The 20604-nt window shown below is 43.5% G+C and overlaps 1 protein-coding gene across 1 annotated transcript in view; it reads right to left on the bottom strand.

Moving 5' to 3' along the window:
* dennd6aa (DENN/MADD domain containing 6Aa) overlaps positions 1-19942 on the bottom strand; it is a 38870-nt gene extending 18928 nt beyond the window's left edge. The window contains exons 1-11 of the mRNA XM_039016596.1: positions 19624-19942; positions 19345-19383; positions 19207-19249; positions 7950-8062; positions 6105-6185; positions 5121-5226; positions 4802-4881; positions 3653-3712; positions 3330-3385; positions 2876-2998; positions 2008-2103 (exon numbers count right to left, since the gene is read on the bottom strand). Coding sequence (XP_038872524.1) covers positions 2008-2103; positions 2876-2998; positions 3330-3385; positions 3653-3712; positions 4802-4881; positions 5121-5226; positions 6105-6185; positions 7950-8062; positions 19207-19249; positions 19345-19383; positions 19624-19848 — 1022 coding nt within the window. The 5' untranslated portion in view covers positions 19849-19942. The remainder of the gene's footprint in view (positions 1-2007; positions 2104-2875; positions 2999-3329; positions 3386-3652; positions 3713-4801; positions 4882-5120; positions 5227-6104; positions 6186-7949; positions 8063-19206; positions 19250-19344; positions 19384-19623) is intronic.
* Positions 19943-20604: the final 662 nt, after the last annotated feature.

Here is a 20604-nt window from a genome sequence, read left to right as displayed (position 1 = left end):
TGTCCGCAATAGGCTAAGAGAGGATGGACTGAGGGCTTGTAGGCCTGTTGTAAGACATGTCCTCACCAGAAATCACCGGCAACAACGTCACCTATGGGCACAAACCCACCGTCGCTGGACCAGACAGGACTGGCAAAAAGTGCTCTTCACTGACGAGTCGCAGTTTTGTCTCACCGGAGGTGATGGTCGGATTCGCGTTTATCGTTGAAGGAATGAGCGTTACACCGAGGCCTGTACTCTGGAGCGGGATCGATTTGGAGGTGGAGTGTCCTTCATGGTCTGGGGCGGTGTGTCACAGCATCATCGGACTGAGCTTGTTGTCATTGCAGGCAATCTCAACGCTGTGCGTTACAGGGAAGACATCCTCCTCCCTCATGTGGTACCCTTCCTGTAGGCTCATCCTGACATGACCCTCCAGCATGACAATGCCACCAGTCATACTGCTCGTTCTGTGCGTGATTTCCTGCAAGACAGGAATGTCAGTGTTCTGCCATGGCCAGCGAAGAGCCCGGATCTCAATCCCATTGAGCACGTCTAGGACCTGTTGGATTGGAGGGTGAGGGCTAGGGCCATTCCCCCCAGAAATGACCGGGAACTTGCAGGTGCCTTGGTGGAAGAGTGGGGTAACATCTCACAGCAAGAACTGGCAAATCTGGTGCAGTCCATGAGGAAGAGATGCACTGCAGTACTTAATGCAGCTGGTGGCCACACCAGATACTGACTGTTACTTTTTTTTTTACCCCCCCTTTGTTCAGGGACACATCATTCCATTTCTGTTAGTCACATGTCTGTAGAACCTGTTCAGTTTATGTCTCAGTTGCTGAATCTTGTAATGTTCATACAAATATTTACACATGTTAAGTTTGCTGAAAATAAACGCAGTTGACAGAGAGAGGACGCTTCTTTTTTTGCTGAGTTTATATATATATTTTTAAGATAATCTTGAAATGGGTATGCTCTAATTGATTCAACAAACAAAACACATTTAAGCTTTTTTAATGAATAAGCAAATCCATAGTTATTTCTGCTTTGTAGTATACCCCTCAGCTGAGAGTACAAGGTGTTTTCAGTTGTGCCAGTTACTCACGGGGCCTGTGTCCTGGTGGTGTACTCTTACTATACTATAGTGTTACTCACGGGGCCTGTGTCCTGGTGGTGTACTCTTACTATACTATAGTGTTACTCACGGGGCCTGTGTCCTGGTGGTGTACTCTTACTATACTATAGTGTTACTCACGGGGCCTGTGTCCTGGTGGTGTACTCTTACTATAGTGTTACTCACGGGGCCTGTGTCCTGGTGGTGTACTCTTACTATACTATAGTGTTACTCACGGGGCCTGTGTCCTGGTGGTGTACTCTTACTATACTATAGTGTTACTCACGGGGCCTGTGTCCTGGTGGTGTACTCTTACTATAGTGTTACTCACGGGGCCTGTGTCCTGGTGGTGTACTCTTACTATAGTGTTACTCACGGGGCCTGTGTCCTGGTGGTGTACTCTTACTATACTATAGTGTTACTCACGGGGCCTGTGTCCTGGTGGTGTACTCTTACTATAGTGTTACTCACGGGGCCTGTGTCCTGGTGGTGTACTCTTACTATACTATAGTGTTACTCACGGGGCCTGTGTCCTGGTGGTGTACTCTTACTATAGTGTTACTCACGGGGCCTGTGTCCTGGTGGTGTACTCTTACTATACTATAGTGTTACTCACGGGGCCTGTGTCCTGGTGGTGTACTCTTACTATACTATAGTGTTACTCACGGGGCCTGTGTCCTGGTGGTGTACTCTTACTATAGTGTTACTCACGGGGCCTGTGTCCTGGTGGTGTACTCTTACTATACTATAGTGTTACTCACGGGGCCTGTGTCCTGGTGGTGTACTCTTACTATACTATAGTGTTACTCACGGGGCCTGTGTCCTGGTGGTGTACTCTTACTATACTATAGTGTTACTCACGGGGCCTGTGTCCTGGTGGTGTACTCTTACTATACTATAGTGTTACTCACGGGGCCTGTGTCCTGGTGGTGTACTCTTTAAACTCGCTGTCGTGGATGGTGAAGTACGGTCTGAAGTCACTGCAGTAGCGCAGTGGAGAGATGCAGCTGTACACACACACACACACACTAATTAGTGATTGAACTCCAGACACACAGATAATCTTCTTAAGGGTTTGTGTCTATTATCCTGGGCGCAGGCAGCTGCCGGCGCAGACCGCAGGCAGCTGCCGGCGCAGACCGCAGGCAGCTACCGGCGCAGACCGCAGGCAGCTACTGGTACAAAATGCTGTGAAAAAGTAATTGCCTCTTTTTCAAAACACAAAATCAAGTCATCAGAATGGCTGAAAAGCAACTAATTTAATGTTTTGGAACGGCCTTGTCAAAGTCCAGTCCTAAAACCGATTGAGATGTTGTGGCAGGACCTGAACTGAGCAGCTCGTGCTCGAAAACCACTCACATGTCGCTGAGTTACAGCAGTTCTGCATGGAAGAGAGAGACAAAATTCCTCCACAGCGATGTGAGAGACTGATCACCAACAACAGGAAGTGTTTGGTTGGAGTCATTGCAGCTAAAGACGGCACAACCAGTTAGTGAGTATAAGGGGGAAAATACTTATTGTTGCATAACTTTGTTAAATTAATTAAATAATTGTCCAAATGTTGAGTTATTTGTTCACTCAGGTACCCTTTATCTAATATCAGGTTTTGATTGAAGATAAAAACATTTAGTGTCAAAAATATGCAAAGAGAGAGAATTGTAAAGGGGAAACATACTTTTTCACAGCACTGTATTTTTTTTACCTTATAGCTGTGTACTTTTTAAAAAATAAAAACAAAATGGTATGTTAATCTTCCTAGCCACACCCTCCTTGTCTCACCTGACCAATGCCAGAACAGTATCGGAGGATTCTGCCGGTGATGGTGCCATGACAACCAGAGCCTCACCTAGCAACACCAGCTCCCATAACATCTGAATGTGGAAGAAGACTGGGTGGAAACACCTGTAGAGAAGAAGAGACGGAACTGTATCTGCTCTCCACTTCCTCCTGGGTGGATTCTCGACAGAAACCCCAATGTTACCATGGCAACCAGTCAGTGTGTCAACAACATAAAGCAGCTCAGTGTCCTCCTGGCTGGAGTCAACCTGCACTCCCACTCCCTACCAACAGGTGGCATCAGAGAGCTGGGGAAGTTATACAACAACACATCAATAGTCCAGCACCCTATTCCCTATATAGTGCACTACTTTTGCAGACCCTGGCCATAAGTAGTGCACGATATAGGGAATAGTGTGCCATTTGTGATTGAACACCACTACTAACATGTACTCACGTGAACAAGTCTACCTCGTGGACCGTGGGGAGGACTATGGACACCAGGTTGTCATTCTGTAAGAAAAACAGTCATCAGGTATAATTAGGGTTACAGGGTTTTGGACAGACTACCAGCAGCGTATCAGAATGACATGGTAGGAGTGTGAAATGGCATCTCTCTATATGGTGCACTGGTAAAACGTAGTTCACTGGTAAAACGTAGTTCACTGGTAAAACGTAGTTCACTGGTAAAACGTAGTTCACTGGTAAAACGTAGTTCACTATAGGGAACAGGGTGCCATTTTGTAGTGTTGTTTGTAGCAGGGTGATTCTCATCCTCACCTGTGTTGACTGAACCAGCTGAGAGGTTCCAGGCTTGTCGTAACATGTTGGGATCCGAACCTAGAAAAAACAGAAATATTATTGATTGAGTTGCTTATTAACACTAGAATCATTACTGTAAAATATAAGTACTTTGTGACCACTGTTGGTGTAAAAATAATTATTAAAAAATATATATATTTGATTGATTGGTAATCGTAGAAAAGGCCTATATTAATATTTAGCTGTACTGCACCCATTATAGAGGGCTCGTATTTTCCCTGGGTTAGACATACCTTCATAACTGTACCCATTAGAGGGTTAGTATTTTCCCTGGGTTAGACACACCTTCATAACTGTACCCATTATAGAGGGTTAGTATTTTCCCTGGGTTAGACGTACCTTCATAACTGTACCCATTATAGAGGGCTCGTATTTTCCCTGGGTTAGACATACCTTCATAACTGTACCCATTAGAGGGTTAGTATTTTCCCTGGGTTAGACACACCTTCATAACTGTACCCATTATATAGAGGGTTAGTATTTTCCCTGGGTTAGACATACCTTCATAACTGTACCCATTATATAGAGGGTTAGTATTTTCCCTGGGTTAGACACACCTTCATAACTATACCCATTATAGAGGGTTAGTATTTTCCCTGGGTTAGACATACCTTCATAACTATACCCATTATAGAGGGTTAGTATTTTCCCTGGGTTAGACACACCTTCATAACTGTACCCATTATAGAGAGGGTTAGTATTTTCCCTGGGTTAGACGTACCTTCATAACTGTACCCATTATAGAGAGGGTTAGTATTTTCCCTGGGTTAGACATACCTTCATAACTGTACCCATTATATAGAGGGTTAGTATTTTCCCTGGGTTAGACATACCTTCATAACTGTACCCATTATATAGAGGGTTAGTATTTTCCCTGGGTTAGACATACCTTCATAACTGTACCCATTATATAGAGGGTTAGTATTTTCCCTGGGTTAGACATACCTTCATAACTATACCCATTATAGAGGGTTAGTATTTTCCCTGGGTTAGACATACCTTCATAACTATACCCATTATAGAGGGTTAGTATTTTCCCTGGGTTAGACATACCTTCATAACTGTACCCATTATAGAGGGTTAGTATTTTCCCTGCGTTAGACGTACCTTCATAACTGTACCCATTACAGGGAGGACCAATATTTTGCCTGGATGAGGAGTGGGCCAGCGGTCGATGTCGTTGCAGGCTGTCACACACAGAAACGAGCCACATGAAGACACACAGACGGACTACAGGGTTCACCGGGCCAATAATAGTTGTTACGACTGAACACCATTAATATAACAGGAAAAGAGACAGATCAGACAACACTTTATAAAAAGGGACCACAGACTAGCCCCTCTACTAAAAATCAGCCAATAGTAGTCCCCTCCCGGTTTCAACTGACGTTTCCCCATTGGAACAGGATGAAATGAGGAGACCCACCAGCCTCCAGACATGGCTCCTGCTTCTCAAAATACTCTGGAGCGATGAGCTTCAGCAGGGAGTGGAAGAACATGACGTAGGGTAGCTTGCTGATTAGGACCAGGGACTGGAACACACACACACAGATGGACAGTTAAAAATCATACTGCAATAAGATCAGGAAGTTTTAGAAAAACTAAAAATGTGCCATGAATAAAAAACTGTGTTACAATGTAGTCTGATATCTGGTGGTGAACTGTGTTAAAATGTAGTCTGATACCTGGTGGTGAACTGAGTTAAAATGTAGTCTGATACCTGGTGGTGAACTGTGTTAAAATGTAGTCTGATACCTGGTGGTGAACTGTGTTAAAATGTAGTCTGATATCTGGTGTTGAACTGAGTTAAAATGTAGTCTGATATCTGGTGGTGAACTGAGTTAAAATGTAGTCTGATATCTGGTGGTGAACTGAGTTAAAATGTAGTCTGATATCTGGTGTTGAACTGAGTTAAAATGTAGTCTGATATCTGGTGTTGAACTGAGTTAAAATGTAGTCTGATATCTGGTGGTGAACTGTGTTAAAATGTAGTCTGATATCTGGTGGTGAACTGTGTTAAAATGTAGTCTGATACCTGGTGGTGAACTGTGTTAAAATATAGTCTGATACCTGGTGGTGAACTGTGTTAAAATGTAGTCTGATACCTGGTGGTGAACTGAGTTAAAATGTAGTCTGATACCTGGTGGTGAACTGAGTTAAAATGTAGTCTGATACCTGGTGGTGAACTGAGTTAAAATGTAGTCTGATATCTGGTGGTGAACTGAGTTAAAATGTAGTCTGATATCTGGTGGTGAACTGAGTTAAAATGTAGTCTGATATCTGGTGGTGAACTGAGTTAAAATGTAGTCTGATATCTGGTGGTGAACTGAGTTAAAATGTAGTCTGATATCTGGTGGTGAACTGAGTTAAAATGTAGTCTGATATCTGGTGGTGAACTGAGTTAACTCACTTTCTGAAAGTAGCCCCTCTTGAGTGACTTGTCCCGGACTTGTCTGAAGTAGACGTAACCATAGTAATGGCCTTGGTCCCTCTACACACACACAAACAAACTCACATTTAGTATGGACACACATGTACAATAAAACACACAGACACTATATTTCATTAGTCATTGATGTAAGCCTAAACACTGCATGGTTGGAAGTGAACATTTGACAAGTGAATTGAGGCAGTGGATAATACTGATATCACACCAGCTCCTTCTCTATAGGACAGGTTATATACTGACATCATACCAGCTCCTTCTCTATAGGACAGGTTATATACTGACATCATACCAGCTCCTTCTCTATAGGACAGGTTATATACTGACATCATACCAGCTCCTTCTCTATAGGACAGGTTATATACTGACATCATACCAGCTCCTTCTCTATAGGACAGGTTATATACTGACATCATACCAGGTCCTTCTCTATAGGACAGGTTATATACTGACATCATACCAGCTCCTTCTCTATAGGACAGGTTATATACTGACATCATACCAGCTCCTTCTCTATAGGACAGGTTATATACTGACATCATACCAGCTCCTTCTCTATAGGACAGGTTATATACTGACATCATACCAGCTCCTTCTCTATAGGACAGGTTATATACTGACATCATACCAGCTCCTTCTCTATAGGACAGGTTATATACTGATATCATACCAGCTCCTTCTCTATAGGACAGGTTATATACTGACACCCAGACACCATACCATATCCTTCTCTATAGGACAGGTTACATAGTGACACCACACCAGATCCTTCTCTATAGGACAGGTTACATAGTGACACCACACCAGATCCTTCTCTATAGGACAGGTTACATAGTGACACCACACCAGATCCTTCTCTATAGGACAGGTTACACTCCCAAGTAATATTGTTTTGTTTTCCAACTTCAGTATTTTCCAGTGTGTGACCAGAGCTGGCAGTCAGAGTGCAGTAGGAAGCCATGGATGGCCGGCTGGTGGCTGGCTGAGGCGTGTACTGGCTGGCTGAGGCGTGTACTGGCTGGCTGAGGCGTGTACTGGCTGGCTGAGGCGTGTACTGGCTGGCTGAGGCGTGTACTGGCTGGCTGAGGCGTGTACTGGCTGGCTGAGGCGTGTACTGGCTGGTTGGTGACTGACTGACTGAGGTGTGTACTGGCTGGTTGGTGACTGACTGACTGACGTGTGTACTGGCTGGTTGGTGACTGACTGACTGAGGTGTGTACTGGCATGGGGAAAGTGTTGGCTGAGACTGTACGGCTCTCACAGAGTTTCTCATCTCTCAGGTGTGAGTCAATGTTCACCTGTAGAGTCATGAGGAGTTTCCCCTTAGTGGACATAAATGCCATTCTAACCCAGCTTCATCCATTCTAACCCAGCTGGCCCCATATCCATTCTAACCCAGCTGGCCCCATATCCATTCTAACCCAGCTGGCCCCATATCCATTCTAACCCAGCTGGCCCCATATCCATTCTAACCCAGCTGGCCCCATATCCATTCTAACCCAGCTGGCCCCATATCCAATCTAACCCAGCTGGCCCCATATCCAATCTAACCCAGCTGGCCCCATATCCAATCTAACCCAGCTAGCCCTATTCAGCATGGTCCTCAGAGTTTGATAGAGCAAAAATATTTACACACAACCCTCCCTTTGTACTGTCAAATAAATTGCAGACCCCCCCCCCCCCCCCCATAGAATTAACTCAAAACAATGTTTACGACCACAATTAACTGTAGTGACCCCGCGTTGAAGCCCGCCCGCCCAAGACAGCCAGAAAGACAGAGACATGTAGAGTCCCTGAACCCATTTTTACCTTGAGGCAGACTGGAGCGTCACGATCAAACTGGTCCAGAAAACATCCCAGAGAAGACTTCCTGCCTGAGGCCTGGCGGAAACGGAAGCAGAACTGTGTGTCCCCTAGACAACCTGCCAAACAGGAAGAGGAAACACATGTATTTATCGTCTTCCTCCATGCTCCAGCTCTTTCCTCTAGGCTGGATGGAATTCCAGCACTGACATGGGGAAGGGGACAGGGGAGGATTGTTGTGAAGGGGACAGGGGAGAATTGTTGTGATATCAAAACAACAATCGGAGATGGAGGTTTTAAAACCAGACCGTTAAAGCAGTGTTTAATCATACAAAGAAGCTGTTTCACTCAAAGGTTCCTGAATAGCTATAAGAATTCAGCCTGGGTGCTAGTCTGTTTGTGTTGTTTTACCAACTCCTTACGGTATTATCATGCTTTTGACAATGACAGCAACAGAGTTGGCAAGAACACAAACAGATCTGGGACCAGGCTAATAAAATGTTCATACAGGGGCCAAATAAGACAAAAGTCTAACAATGCATTCGGTGAAGACATTTGAAATGGGTAAACGTTAACGTAACAGGTCAAGTAGACAGACATTCCAACAGGCAGCCAGAAGAGAAGTGGTGTAATTAAGGTTAGATTCCCCCTCAGGTACTGCCCAGTGAAACACCGGTGCTACATTCCAGAGCAGAGCCAAGCCTGTGTCTATCTGCACACCACATGGGGACAGGAGGTTTTCCCAGGTGACCAGTGCAGCAGAGCCAAGCCTGTGTCTATCTGCACACCAAATGGGGACAGGAGGTTTTCCCAGGTGCCCAGTACAGCAGAGCTCCAATCTCTCCAACGTGTATACGTAGGAGTATTTCAAAGGGACTGGAATACACCGAGTCAGATTTCAGTTGGACCTAGTGTTGATTAAATACAGTGCTGTTAATATTTTCCATAGTTTCTCCTCTGAAGCAGATAAACAAGTGGGCTGAGTTCCAGTCACTTCTTGAACAACGTCTGTAATTCCGGGCTATGCTTTATTTGCTGAACTCAGTCACTGCTCACCTCCATCGTAAATCGTGGAGATCAAATCGGCTAAGACAGCCTGGTACAGAGTGACACAGTAGAGTATATCGAGGTAGAATATAGTACATCACAGTAGAGTATATCGAGGTAGAATATAGTACATCACAGTAGAGTATATCGAGGTAGAATATAGTACATCACAGTAGAGTATATCGAGGTAGAATATAGTACATCACAGTAGAGTATATCGAGGTAGAATATAGTACATCACAGTAGAGTACATCACAACGTAAAGAAAAGTAGAGTTGAGTATAGTACAGTAGAGCACACACACGAATTGAGTACCCTACCGAGCGCCACCCTACCGAGCGCCACCCTACCGAGCGCCACCCTACCGAGCTCTACCCTGATGTCCAAAACCTGTGAAACAGACATCTATGATTGGTTCATATTTGGTCCGGTCCAACCAAATGTGGTCTTGTTTGGTGGCAGAGGTCTTTAAAATAATAGCCAGTGTGTAAAATAAATTCCCAAATATGTAGAGGAGGATCATGTATATTTCTACCTATTCAGGATGCATCTCTATAAAGAGAACGTCAGATCCATCATTATGTTTCAGTAAAATGTGTAAATTACTAAAAGTAGTCATTGTGCATAGAGTTGTATGGTTTGTTAAACATACATTTTAAGCCAAACATCTGAGTTACTGTGGAATTGCCCTACAGACTATTACAGGTGTCAACTCAAAAAAAAAGAAAATCTGATTGTATTCGTCACATGCTTATGGTGATTCTCATGAAACCAGTTTAAATATCTGTAGCAAATTGAGTTACAAAACAATGACGCATCTGCAAAAATCGACTAAGATGTCTAGTTTTGGGAAAGTGTCTTTTTAAATATATTTTACATTTGCGCCTGAATTTCTTGACATTTTTTACTCCAAATACTCATTACCGAAATGCATCCGGATTAAATTCTAGGATAATGTTTTAATTTTAATTTTTCGAAAAACCTAACTTATCTGAATACAATATGTTGCTGTAGTTTGTCCATAAATCATCAAGCGTATACTAGTTTACGTTTACATTAAAACTATAATATTTATTAAGTACAAAAAAAATCTGTGGACATGGGTCTAATTAACGTAATACTTTTTTAAGATCCTGTAAAAACTTGAATCCATTTTTAAAATAAAAGCTTTATTAACCCATGATGCATCAATTTAGAGAAGTAGTCAGATGAGCTTAAAGTTATGTTAATTTCTTTGCTTATATGCCTTCAAAGTTTAGTTCATATTCTAAAAACACCTGCCTTACCCCACAACTCTGCCAAATGGGGTGGAGATGCAATCTACTGCAGAGATAGCCTGCAGAGTTCTGTCATGCCATCCAGGTCTGTGCCCAAACAGTTTGAGCTTCTACTTTTAAAATCCACCTTTCCAGAAACAAGTCTCTCACTGTTGCCGCTTGTTATAGACCCCCTTCAGCCCCCAGCTGTGCCCTGGACACCATATGTGAATTAATTGCCCCCCATCTAGCTTCAGAGCTCGTGCTGCTAGGTGACCTAAACTGGGACATGCTTAACACCCCGGCCATCCTACAATCTAAGCTTGATGCCCTCAATCTCACACAAATTATCAATAAACCTACCAGGTACAACCCCAAATCCGTAAACACGGGCACCCTCATAGATATCATCCTAACCAACATGCCCTTCAAATACACCTCTGCTGTTTTCAACCAAGATCTCAGCGATCACTGCCTCATTGCCTGTGTCTGTAATGGGTCTGTGGTCAAACGACCACCACTCATCACTGTCAAACGCTCCCTGAAACACTTCAGCGAGCAGGCCTTTCCAATCGACCTGGCCCGGGTATCCTGGAAGGATATTGACCTCATTCTGTCAGTAGAGGATGCCTGGTTGTTCTTTAAAAAGTGCTTTCCTCACCATCTTAAATAAGCATGCCCCATTCAAAAAAAATGTAGAACCAGGGACAGCTCACTCCAGACCTGACTGCCTTTGACCAGCACAAAAACATCCTGTGGCGTTCTGCATTAGCATCTAATAGCCCCTGCGATATGCAACTTTTCAGGGAAGTTAGGAACCAATATACACAGGCAGTTGGGAAAGCAAAGGCTAGCTTTTTCAAACAGAAATTTGCATCCTGTAGTACTAACTCCAAAAAGTTTTGGGACACTGTAAAGTCCATGGAGAATAAGAGCACCTCCTCCCAGCTGCCCACTGCACTGAGGCTAGGAAACACTGTCACCACCGATAAATCTATAAATCGAGAATTTCAATAAGCATTTTTCTACGGCTGGCCATGCTTTCCACCTGGCTACCCATACCCCGGTCAACAGCCCTGCACTCCCCACAGCAACATGCCCAAGCCTCCTCCATTTCTCCTTCACCCAAATCCAGATAGCCGATGTTCTGAAAGAGCTGCAAAATCTGGACCCCTACAAATCAGCCGGGCTAGACAATCTAGAACCCTACAAAATAAACTGGAATAGACCATCTCTACCGTCTCTTTCTAAAATTATCTGCCGAAATTGTTGCAACCCCTATCACTAGCCTGTTCAACCTCTTTCATATCGTCTGAGATCCCAAAAGATTGGAAAGCTGCCACGGTCATCCCCCTCTTCAAAGGGGGAGACACTAGACCCAAACTGTTACAGACCTATATCTATCCTACCCTGCCTTTCTAAGGTCTTCGAAAGCCAAGTTAACAAACAGATGATCAACCACTTCGAATCCCACCGTACCTTCTCCGCTATGCAATCTGGTTTCAGAGCTGGTATCCCACCGTACCTTCTCCGCTATGCAATCTGGTTTCAGAGCTGGTATCCCACCGTACCTTCTCCGCTATGCAATCTGGTTTCCGAGCTGGTATCCCACCGTACCTTCTCCGCTATGCAATCTGGTTTCCGAGCTGGTATCCCACCGTACCTTCTCCGCTATGCAATCTGGTTTCCGAGCTGGTATCCCACCGTACCTTCTCCGCTATGCAATCTGGTTTCCGAGCTGGTATCCCACCGTACCTTCTCCGCTATGCAATCTGGTTTCAGAGCTGGTATCCCACCGTACCTTCTCCGCTATGCAATCTGGTTTCAGAGCTGGTATCCCACCGTACCTTCTCCGCTATGCAATCTGGTTTCAGAGCTGGTATCCCACCGTACCTTCTCCGCTATGCAATCTGGTTTCAGAGCTGGTATCCCACCGTACCTTCTCCGCTATGCAATCTGGTTTCAGAGCTGGTATCCCACCGTACCTTCTCCGCTATGCAATCTGGTTTCAGAGCTGGTATCCCACCGTACCTTCTCCGCTATGCAATCTGGTTTCAGAGCTGGTATCCCACCGTACCTTCTCCGCTATGCAATCTGGTTTCAGAGCTGGTATCCCACCGTACCTTCTCCGCTATGCAATCTGGTTTCAGAGCTGGTATCCCACCGTACCTTCTCCGCTATGCAATCTGGTTTCAAAGCTGGTATCCCACCGTACCTTCTCCGCTATGCAATCTGGTTTCAGAGCTGGTATCCCACCGTACCTTCTCCGCTATGCAATCTGGTTTCCGAGCTGGTATCCCACCGTACCTTCTCCGCTATGCAATCTGGTTTCCGAGCTGGTATCCCACCGTACCTTCTCCGCTATGCAATCTGGTTTCCGAGCTGGTATCCCACCGTACCTTCTCCGCTATGCAATCTGGTTTCCGAGCTGGTATCCCACCGTACCTTCTCCGCTATGCAATCTGGTTTCCGAGCTGGTATCCCACCGTACCTTCTCCGCTATGCAATCTGGTTTCAGAGCTGGTATCCCACCGTACCTTCTCCGCTATGCAATCTGGTTTCAGAGCTGGTCATGGGTGCACCTCAGCCACGCTCAAGGTCCTAAACGATATCATAACCGCCATCGATAAGAGACAATACTGTGCAGCTGTATTCAACCTGGCCAAGGCTTTCAACTCTGTCAATCATCACATTTTTAAAATCGGCAGAATCAACAGCCTTGGTTTCTCAAATGACTGCCTCGCCTGGTTCACCAACTACTTCTCAGACCGAGTTCAGTGTGTCAAATCAGAGGGCCTGTTGTCCGCACCTCTGGCAGTCTCTATGGGGATGCCACAGGGTTAAATTCTCAGGCCGACTCTTTTCTCTGTATACATCAATGATGTCGCTCTTGCTGCTGGTAATTCTCTGATCCACCTCTACTCAGACGACACCATTCTGTATACATCTGGCCCTTCTTTGGACACGGTGTTAACAAACCTCCAGACGAGGAGGTTAGTTAACACATTTAACTGCATTTAACTGCAGTTGGAGGCCACGGAAGGAGAGTTGTATCTGGAAATGACTGGAACGAACTGCAAATATCACTGAAGCTGGAGACTGATATCTCCCTCACTAACTTTAAGCACCAGCTGTCAGAGCAGCTCACAGATTACTGCACCTGTACATAGCCCATCAGTAAATAGCCCATCCAACTACCTCATCCCCATACTGTTATTTATTTTGCTCCTTTGCACCCCAGTATCTCTACTTGCACACTAATCTTCTGCACATCTATCACTCCAGTGTTTAATTGCTGTATTGTAATTATTTCGTCACTATGGCCTATTTATTGCCTTACCTCCCTTATCTTACCTCATTTGCACACAGTGTATATAGACTTTTTCCTATTGTGTTATTGACTGTGTGTTTGTTTACTCCATGTGTAACTCTGTGTTGTTTGTGTCGAACTGCTTTGCTTTATCTTGGCCAGGTCGCAATTGTAAATGAGAACTTGTTCTCAACTGGCCACCTGGTTAAATAAAGAGGTGAAATATTATTTTTCTACTTGTCCTTCTCATTACAAAAATGGCTAAAGAGCTCTGATTAAATTGTATAATTTTTTATTTGCAATATATATTTTTCTTCCAGTGTTAAGCCTTTTCATTAGGGGAACAATGTTATAAAAAAAATATTACAAATATTGATTTGTTTATTAGTTTGACTCCGAAAACAGTAATAAATTAGACTTTTGTGAAAATAATGGTAAAATGAATAATATCTGATCAATTTTTTTAAAATAATTATAAAGTAGTTAAGTATAGGGCCTTCTGAGAGGCACCGCGTCGCAGTGCTAGAAGCGTTACTACAGACCTGGGTTCATTCCCGGGCTGTGCCACATCCGGCCGTGGCCGTGAGTCCCATAGGACGGTTCACAATTGGCCCAGCGTCGTCCGGGTTAGGGGAGGGTTTGGTCGGTGGGGCTCATCGCGCTCTAGCGACTGTTTGTGGCGGGCCGGGTTCCTGCGAGCTTACCCCGGTCGTCAGTTGAACAGTGTTTCCTCCGACATATTGGTGAACCCGGCTTCCGGGTTAAGCTGGCGGGTGTTAAGGAGCGTGGTTAGGCGGGTCATGTTTCGGAGAACGCATGACACCACCTCAGCCTCTCCTGAGCCCATTGGAAAGTTCCAGCAATGAGACAAGATCAAAAATTGGTGAGAAAAAGGGGGGGGAAAATAAGAATTTAAAGGGGAAAAAATGAAATAGCTAAGTATACATCTGAATCTCTGGAGGGGGGAAAAAAACACTTCAGATGTATTTATTTTTATAGTTCAGTGAGAATTACCCAGTGTAAACTACCAGTGACATGCTTACTTACAGGCCCTTCCCAACAAGGAAGAGAAACAATAGAAAAATAACACGAGGAATAAACCCAATTAGTAACAATAACATGGCTGTATACACAGAGTAGCAGTATATAGATATGTACATATAAGTAGGGCTAGTAACTAGGCAACAGCACAGATAGACAAAAACAGTAACAGCAGCGTATGTGAAGTCAAAAGAATTGGTTCAAAAAGGGGGAAATCCAATACAAAACTAACTTTGGAGCTCTTGGACCCCCCCGGTGGGGGGGAAAAACTGTGTGTGGCTCACAGCAAATCTAAAAATCACATTTTCCACAAACACAAATTTTCCTGTTTGTTGTAGTCAATTACAAAACTAAATGTAAGTAAAAATACAACGTCTAAAGGTTCCATACCAACATGGTCTGCTCCCGACCTCCGAGCCATAAGATTGGTGAACAGGTCATCCAACGGCTACACAGACTTTTGGATTGACAACCGTTTTATGTTGCACTGGACTCTACCCGCGTGCACCGGACTCTACCCGCCCGCGCACACACACACACACCGGACTCTGCCCACACACACAGGAGTAGCACCGGACTCTACCCGCCCTCGCACCGGACTCTACCCGCCCGCCCACCGGACTCTACCCGTCCGCCCACGCACACACTCACTTGACTCTACCCACACACACACATATATTGATGTCACACACACACTGCTACTACTCTGTATATTATCTATCCTGATTGCCTAGTCACTTTTACCTCTATCCACATGTACATATTACCTTAATTATCCAGTATCCCTTGCATATAGCATCGTTATTGTGTTACTATTTCCTTATTTTGTCTTGCTGATGGTTCTTACTGTTTAACTCTGCATGGAGTGTGCAAAGCTGTCATTAAGGCAAAGGGTGGCTACTTTGAAGAACACAAAATATGTTTTGATTTGTTTAACACTTATTTGGTTACTACAGGATTCCATAGTTTTGATGTCTTCACTATTATTCTACAATGTAGAAAATAGTAAAAAATAAATTAAAACCCTTGAATCAGTAGGTGTGTCCAAACTTTTAACTGGTACTGTATGTGTGTACTTACTACTTAGAAAAGTGGGAGAGTCCAGAGAAAATATTTGAACAGCTTTATATAAACTTAGCTATTGCCTGTGTTGTGGAGTAAATGACTGACTCAGTGCCTGGAGCAGCGTGTCAGGGGCGTGTCTAACATGGGTGCGATACAGGGTGTCAGGGGCGTGTCTAACATGGGTGCGATACAGCGTGTCAGGGGCGTGTCTAACATGGGTGCGATACAGCGTGTCAGGGGCGTGTCTAACATGGGTGCGATACAGCGTGTCAGGGGCGTGTCTAACATGGGTGCGATACAGGTTCAGGGGCGTGTCTAACATGGGTGCGATACAGGTTCAGGGGCGTGTCTAACATGGGTGCGATACAGCGTTTCAGGGGCGTGTCTAACATGGGTGCGATACAGGGTGTCAGGGGCGTGTCTAACATGGGTGCGATACAGGGTGTCAGGGGCGTGTCTAACATGGGTGCGATACAGGGTGTCAGGGGCGTGTCTAACATGGGTGCGATACAGGGTGTCAGGGGCGTGTCTAACATGGGTGCGATACAGCGTTTCAGGGGCGTGTCTAACATGGGTGCGATACAGGCCGTCAGGGGCGTGTCTAACATGGGTGCGATACAGCGTGTCAGGGGCGTGTCTAACATGGGTGCGATACAGCGTGTCAGGGGCGTGTCTAACATGGGTGCGATACAGCGTGTCAGGGGCGTGTCTAACATGGGTGCGATACAGCGTTTCAGGGGCGTGTCTAACATGGGTGCGATACAGCGTTTCAGGGGCGTGTCTAACATGGGTGCGATACAGGGTGTCAGTAAAATGTGGCGCCGGACATTTGACCTGCAGCATTTAAACTTATCGTACATTTGAGAAATGTACCGGACCCATATGCATTGGGTGGGTAACCTGATTAGAGCGTCCACCCACGGTGCTCAGAATGACACAAATCATATTTAGATTATGTTAATTCATATTAACAGAACATGCAAGTTGAGGCTGCAACGGCTTCTTACCGAATTCCAATGCACACTTTGAAGATGTTACAATAACTGTCAATTACCTTTCCTCAGCCAACAAGACAAATAACAAACAGCAAAATCACTAGCCTATGTCAATCTACTAACCCCCATAGTAGAAACATTTATCTATTGTATTGGCCAGTTTGTCAAGAAAAAGAAAATGTCCTATTCCAAACAGACTTTGGGACGATAAATCACAAATTCATACAACCAGTAGGCCTAGGCAACACAAACACCTTATAAAAAGCAATGAGGCTGATGCAACAGATCAGAACGTTTAGTTTAAAACCTTAAGCGCAGAAATGTGCACAAGGCAGTAGGCTATGTATGAATGTTCGTTCCATAATGCAATTAGCTGGGAAAATACTGATGGAAAGAGGGGAGATCTAAAGATGCAACAACTAGCATGGGATGCTAATATGACTAGGATTGTCATCAACTAGCATGGGATGCTAATATGACTAGGGTTATCATCAACTAGCATGGGTTGCTAATATGACTAGGGTTATCATCAACTAGCATGGGATGCTAATATGACTAGGATTATCATCAACTAGCATGGGATGCTAATATGACTAGGGTTATCATCAACTAGCATGGGTTGATAATATGACTAGGGTTATCATCAACTAGCATGGGATGCTAATATGACTAGGGTTATCATCAACTAGCATGGGTTGCTAATATGACTAGGGTTATCATCAACTAGCATGGGTTGCTAATATGACTAGGGTTATCATCAACTAGCATGGGTTGCTAATATGACTAGGGTTATCATCAACTAGCATGGGATGCTAATATGACTAGGATTATCATCAACTAGCATGGGATGCTAATATGACTAGGGTTATCATCAACTAGCATGGGATGCTAATATGACTAGGGTTATCATCAACTAGCATGGGATGCTAATATGACTAGGGTTATCATCAACTAGCATTGGATGCTAATATGACTAGGGTTATCATCAACTAGCATGGGTTGATAATATGACTAGGGTTATCATCAACTAGCATGGGTTGCTAATATGACTAGGGTTATCATCAACTAGCATGGGTTGATAATATGACTAGGGTTATCATCAACTAGCATGGGATGCTAATATGACTAGGATTATCATCAACTAGCATGGGTTGATAATATGACTAGGGTTATCATCAACTAGCATGGGATGCTAATATGACTAGGATTATCATCAACTAGCATGGGTTGATAATATGACTAGGGTTATCATCAACTAGCATGGGTTGCTAATATGACTAGGGTTATCATCAACTAGCATGGGATGCTAATATGACTAGGATTATCATCAAATAGCATGGGTTGATAATATGACTAGGGTTATCATCAACTAGCATGGGATGCTAATATGACTAGGATTATCATCAACTAGCATGGGTTGATAATATGACTAGGGTTATCATCAACTAGCATGGGATGCTAATATGACTAGGGTTATCATCAACTAGCATGGGTTGCTAATATGACTAGGGTTATCATCAACTAGCATGGGATGCTAATATGACTAGGGTTATCATCAACTAGCATGGGTTGATAATATAATAGGGTTATCATCAACTAGCATGGGTTGCTAATATGACTAGGGTTATCATCAACTAGCATGGGTTGCTAATATGACTAGGGTTATCATCAACTAGCATGGGATGCTAATATGACTAGGGTTATCATCAACTAGCATGGGTTGATAATATAATAGGGTTATCATCAACTAGCATGGGATGCTAATATGACTAGGGTTATCATCAACTAGCATGGGTTGATAATATAATAGGGTTATCATCAACTAGCATGGGTTGCTAATATGACTAGGGTTATCATCAACTAGCATGGGATGCTAATATGACTAGGGTTATCATCAACTAGCATGGGATGCTAATATGACTAGGGTTATCATCAACTAGCATGGGTTGATAATATAATAGGGTTATCATCAACTAGCATGGGTTGATAATATAATAGGGTTATCATCAACTAGCATGGGTTGCTAATATGACTAGGATTGTGCCTTTGGTTGATGGACAATGAAAGTTTATTTGAAAACCAATAGAACAGGAGAGAAAGTGTTTTCAATGGCATATGGAAGTCAATAAAATAATTGCCTGCAATGGTCGGATTTTACTCTGAAGCAAGATAAGACGTGCCTTCAAACAAGTAGACCTATGTTTTCAAAATCCATACTGCCTCCAGCTCATTGTCTGATGCAATGAAGCCTACGTACTGTTGCCTATATGCAATAGCATGGCGAATGGGAAGCGTGCTTCAATTACCAGCTAAGGGAGAAAAAATATATACTATTTTTAAATCATGGGCATCAAAACTGCATTCAACTTTATTTAGACCTTTTTTGGCAGTACATACCTGCCGTGGCGGCAGTTATGACAATAGTTGCTCATCGAGACTCCATTCTTTGCTAAGTAACGAACGTATTTTAACGTTATTGATCGTCATATTCAACGTTCCCTTTAAACCCAGATTCTGGTTCATGAGAGACTATGAAGTTAGGAGCTTACCTGAGTTGGAGTCTGGGAATGACAAGTAGCAGATACTTGTTTTCTGGAACAAAAATAATTGATAGTTTGTTTGATGTGACGTTTCAATACAAGACAGTCAGTGTGCTACATGACGTTACTTTTGAAAACATAACTTGCCTCCTTCTCGGATAGTTTGGAATGGTGTGGGTAGATGACCTGCAAGAGAGAGAAACAACAGTTGTCTAACGTAACGTCAGCTGTTAACGCGGATAGCTCACTGGTTAGCTAGCTAACTAAATGCTAACTGTATAACGTTACTTTAAATTCCAATAGCTTGCTAAAGAACGTTAGCCAGATATAGTTAGCTATGACTAACACCATTAGTTAGTTAGCCAGCTAAGTTTAGCTATCCATCTAACGAACTGACAACAAGCAGAGAAAGGTATTTCACTGTACCTCCACCGCCTGGCCGAGTTCTAGATCGAACCCGACGACACAGATGCAGTGTAGCCAGGCAGAGAAGCGATCCCACGGCAGGAGAAGCGGGTCCGTGTCCTCCTCTCCTCCAGGCCCGACGGTTAACGTTATTTCTTCCGCTGGAGAGATGCTCACATCCTCGTCTCCAACCTCTTCAGGCTCTGCGAGTTGCTCCTCTATCTCCTCAGAGCCCTGCAAAGCCATCACGAAACCCGACGGTGGAAATTGCTTCCTTTCGATAACTTTTATACTGGTCACTTTATCCTTTGATAGCAAGCTAACAAACGTACCCCACACAGAAAAGAACACAGAAAACGTAGTCCGGCGTGGCTACGCTGCGTAAGTACGTAACGTTCCAACCAGAAATGCAGTAGCGGCACAAGCCCACTAGTCAGCGCTACAATCATGGGCGTTTTATTTTATTTTTAAATTTCAATTTTTATTAACAAATATAAACAAACTAAAGAGGAATAGTCACATGCAAACAAGCGTACAAACAAACTATTTACATTGCCAGGAATCCTAAACAAACAAATCATATTCATTAATAATACAAGTTTTAATTGCCTTTTTGTTTTTAATTTTAGTTAAAGTAGTGCCATATTGTTTAAACTCATTTATAAAGTGAAATAAGTTAGGTTTTGAATTAGACCATTTGTGAATATGAAATGTACCTAGTATTATTAGCAATTGAATTAAATATACTACATCTTTATCTATGTCAGAATTTCTGAAATAAATCATTATATCAAAACCATTAAATTGTACAACCGGTCCTTTTTTTGTAACAAAATTCTGGATGTCAATCCCAAAAATTCTACTATAAATACAGGCAAAAAACAAATGCAAAATGGTCTCCTCCATTCCACAGAAATCACAATTATATTCAATATTCAGCTTGAATCTTTCCAAAACATGTTTCACAGGATAAATGTAACATTTTAAATGAAACTTCCTTTA

Source organism: Salvelinus namaycush, chromosome 20 (assembly GCF_016432855.1).
Source record: "Salvelinus namaycush isolate Seneca chromosome 20, SaNama_1.0, whole genome shotgun sequence".
In the NCBI taxonomy this organism is placed as follows: Eukaryota; Metazoa; Chordata; class Actinopteri; order Salmoniformes; family Salmonidae; genus Salvelinus; species Salvelinus namaycush.
The sequence above is the reverse complement of the archived record's forward strand: the minus strand, read 5'-3'. Positions and strand labels throughout refer to the sequence as shown.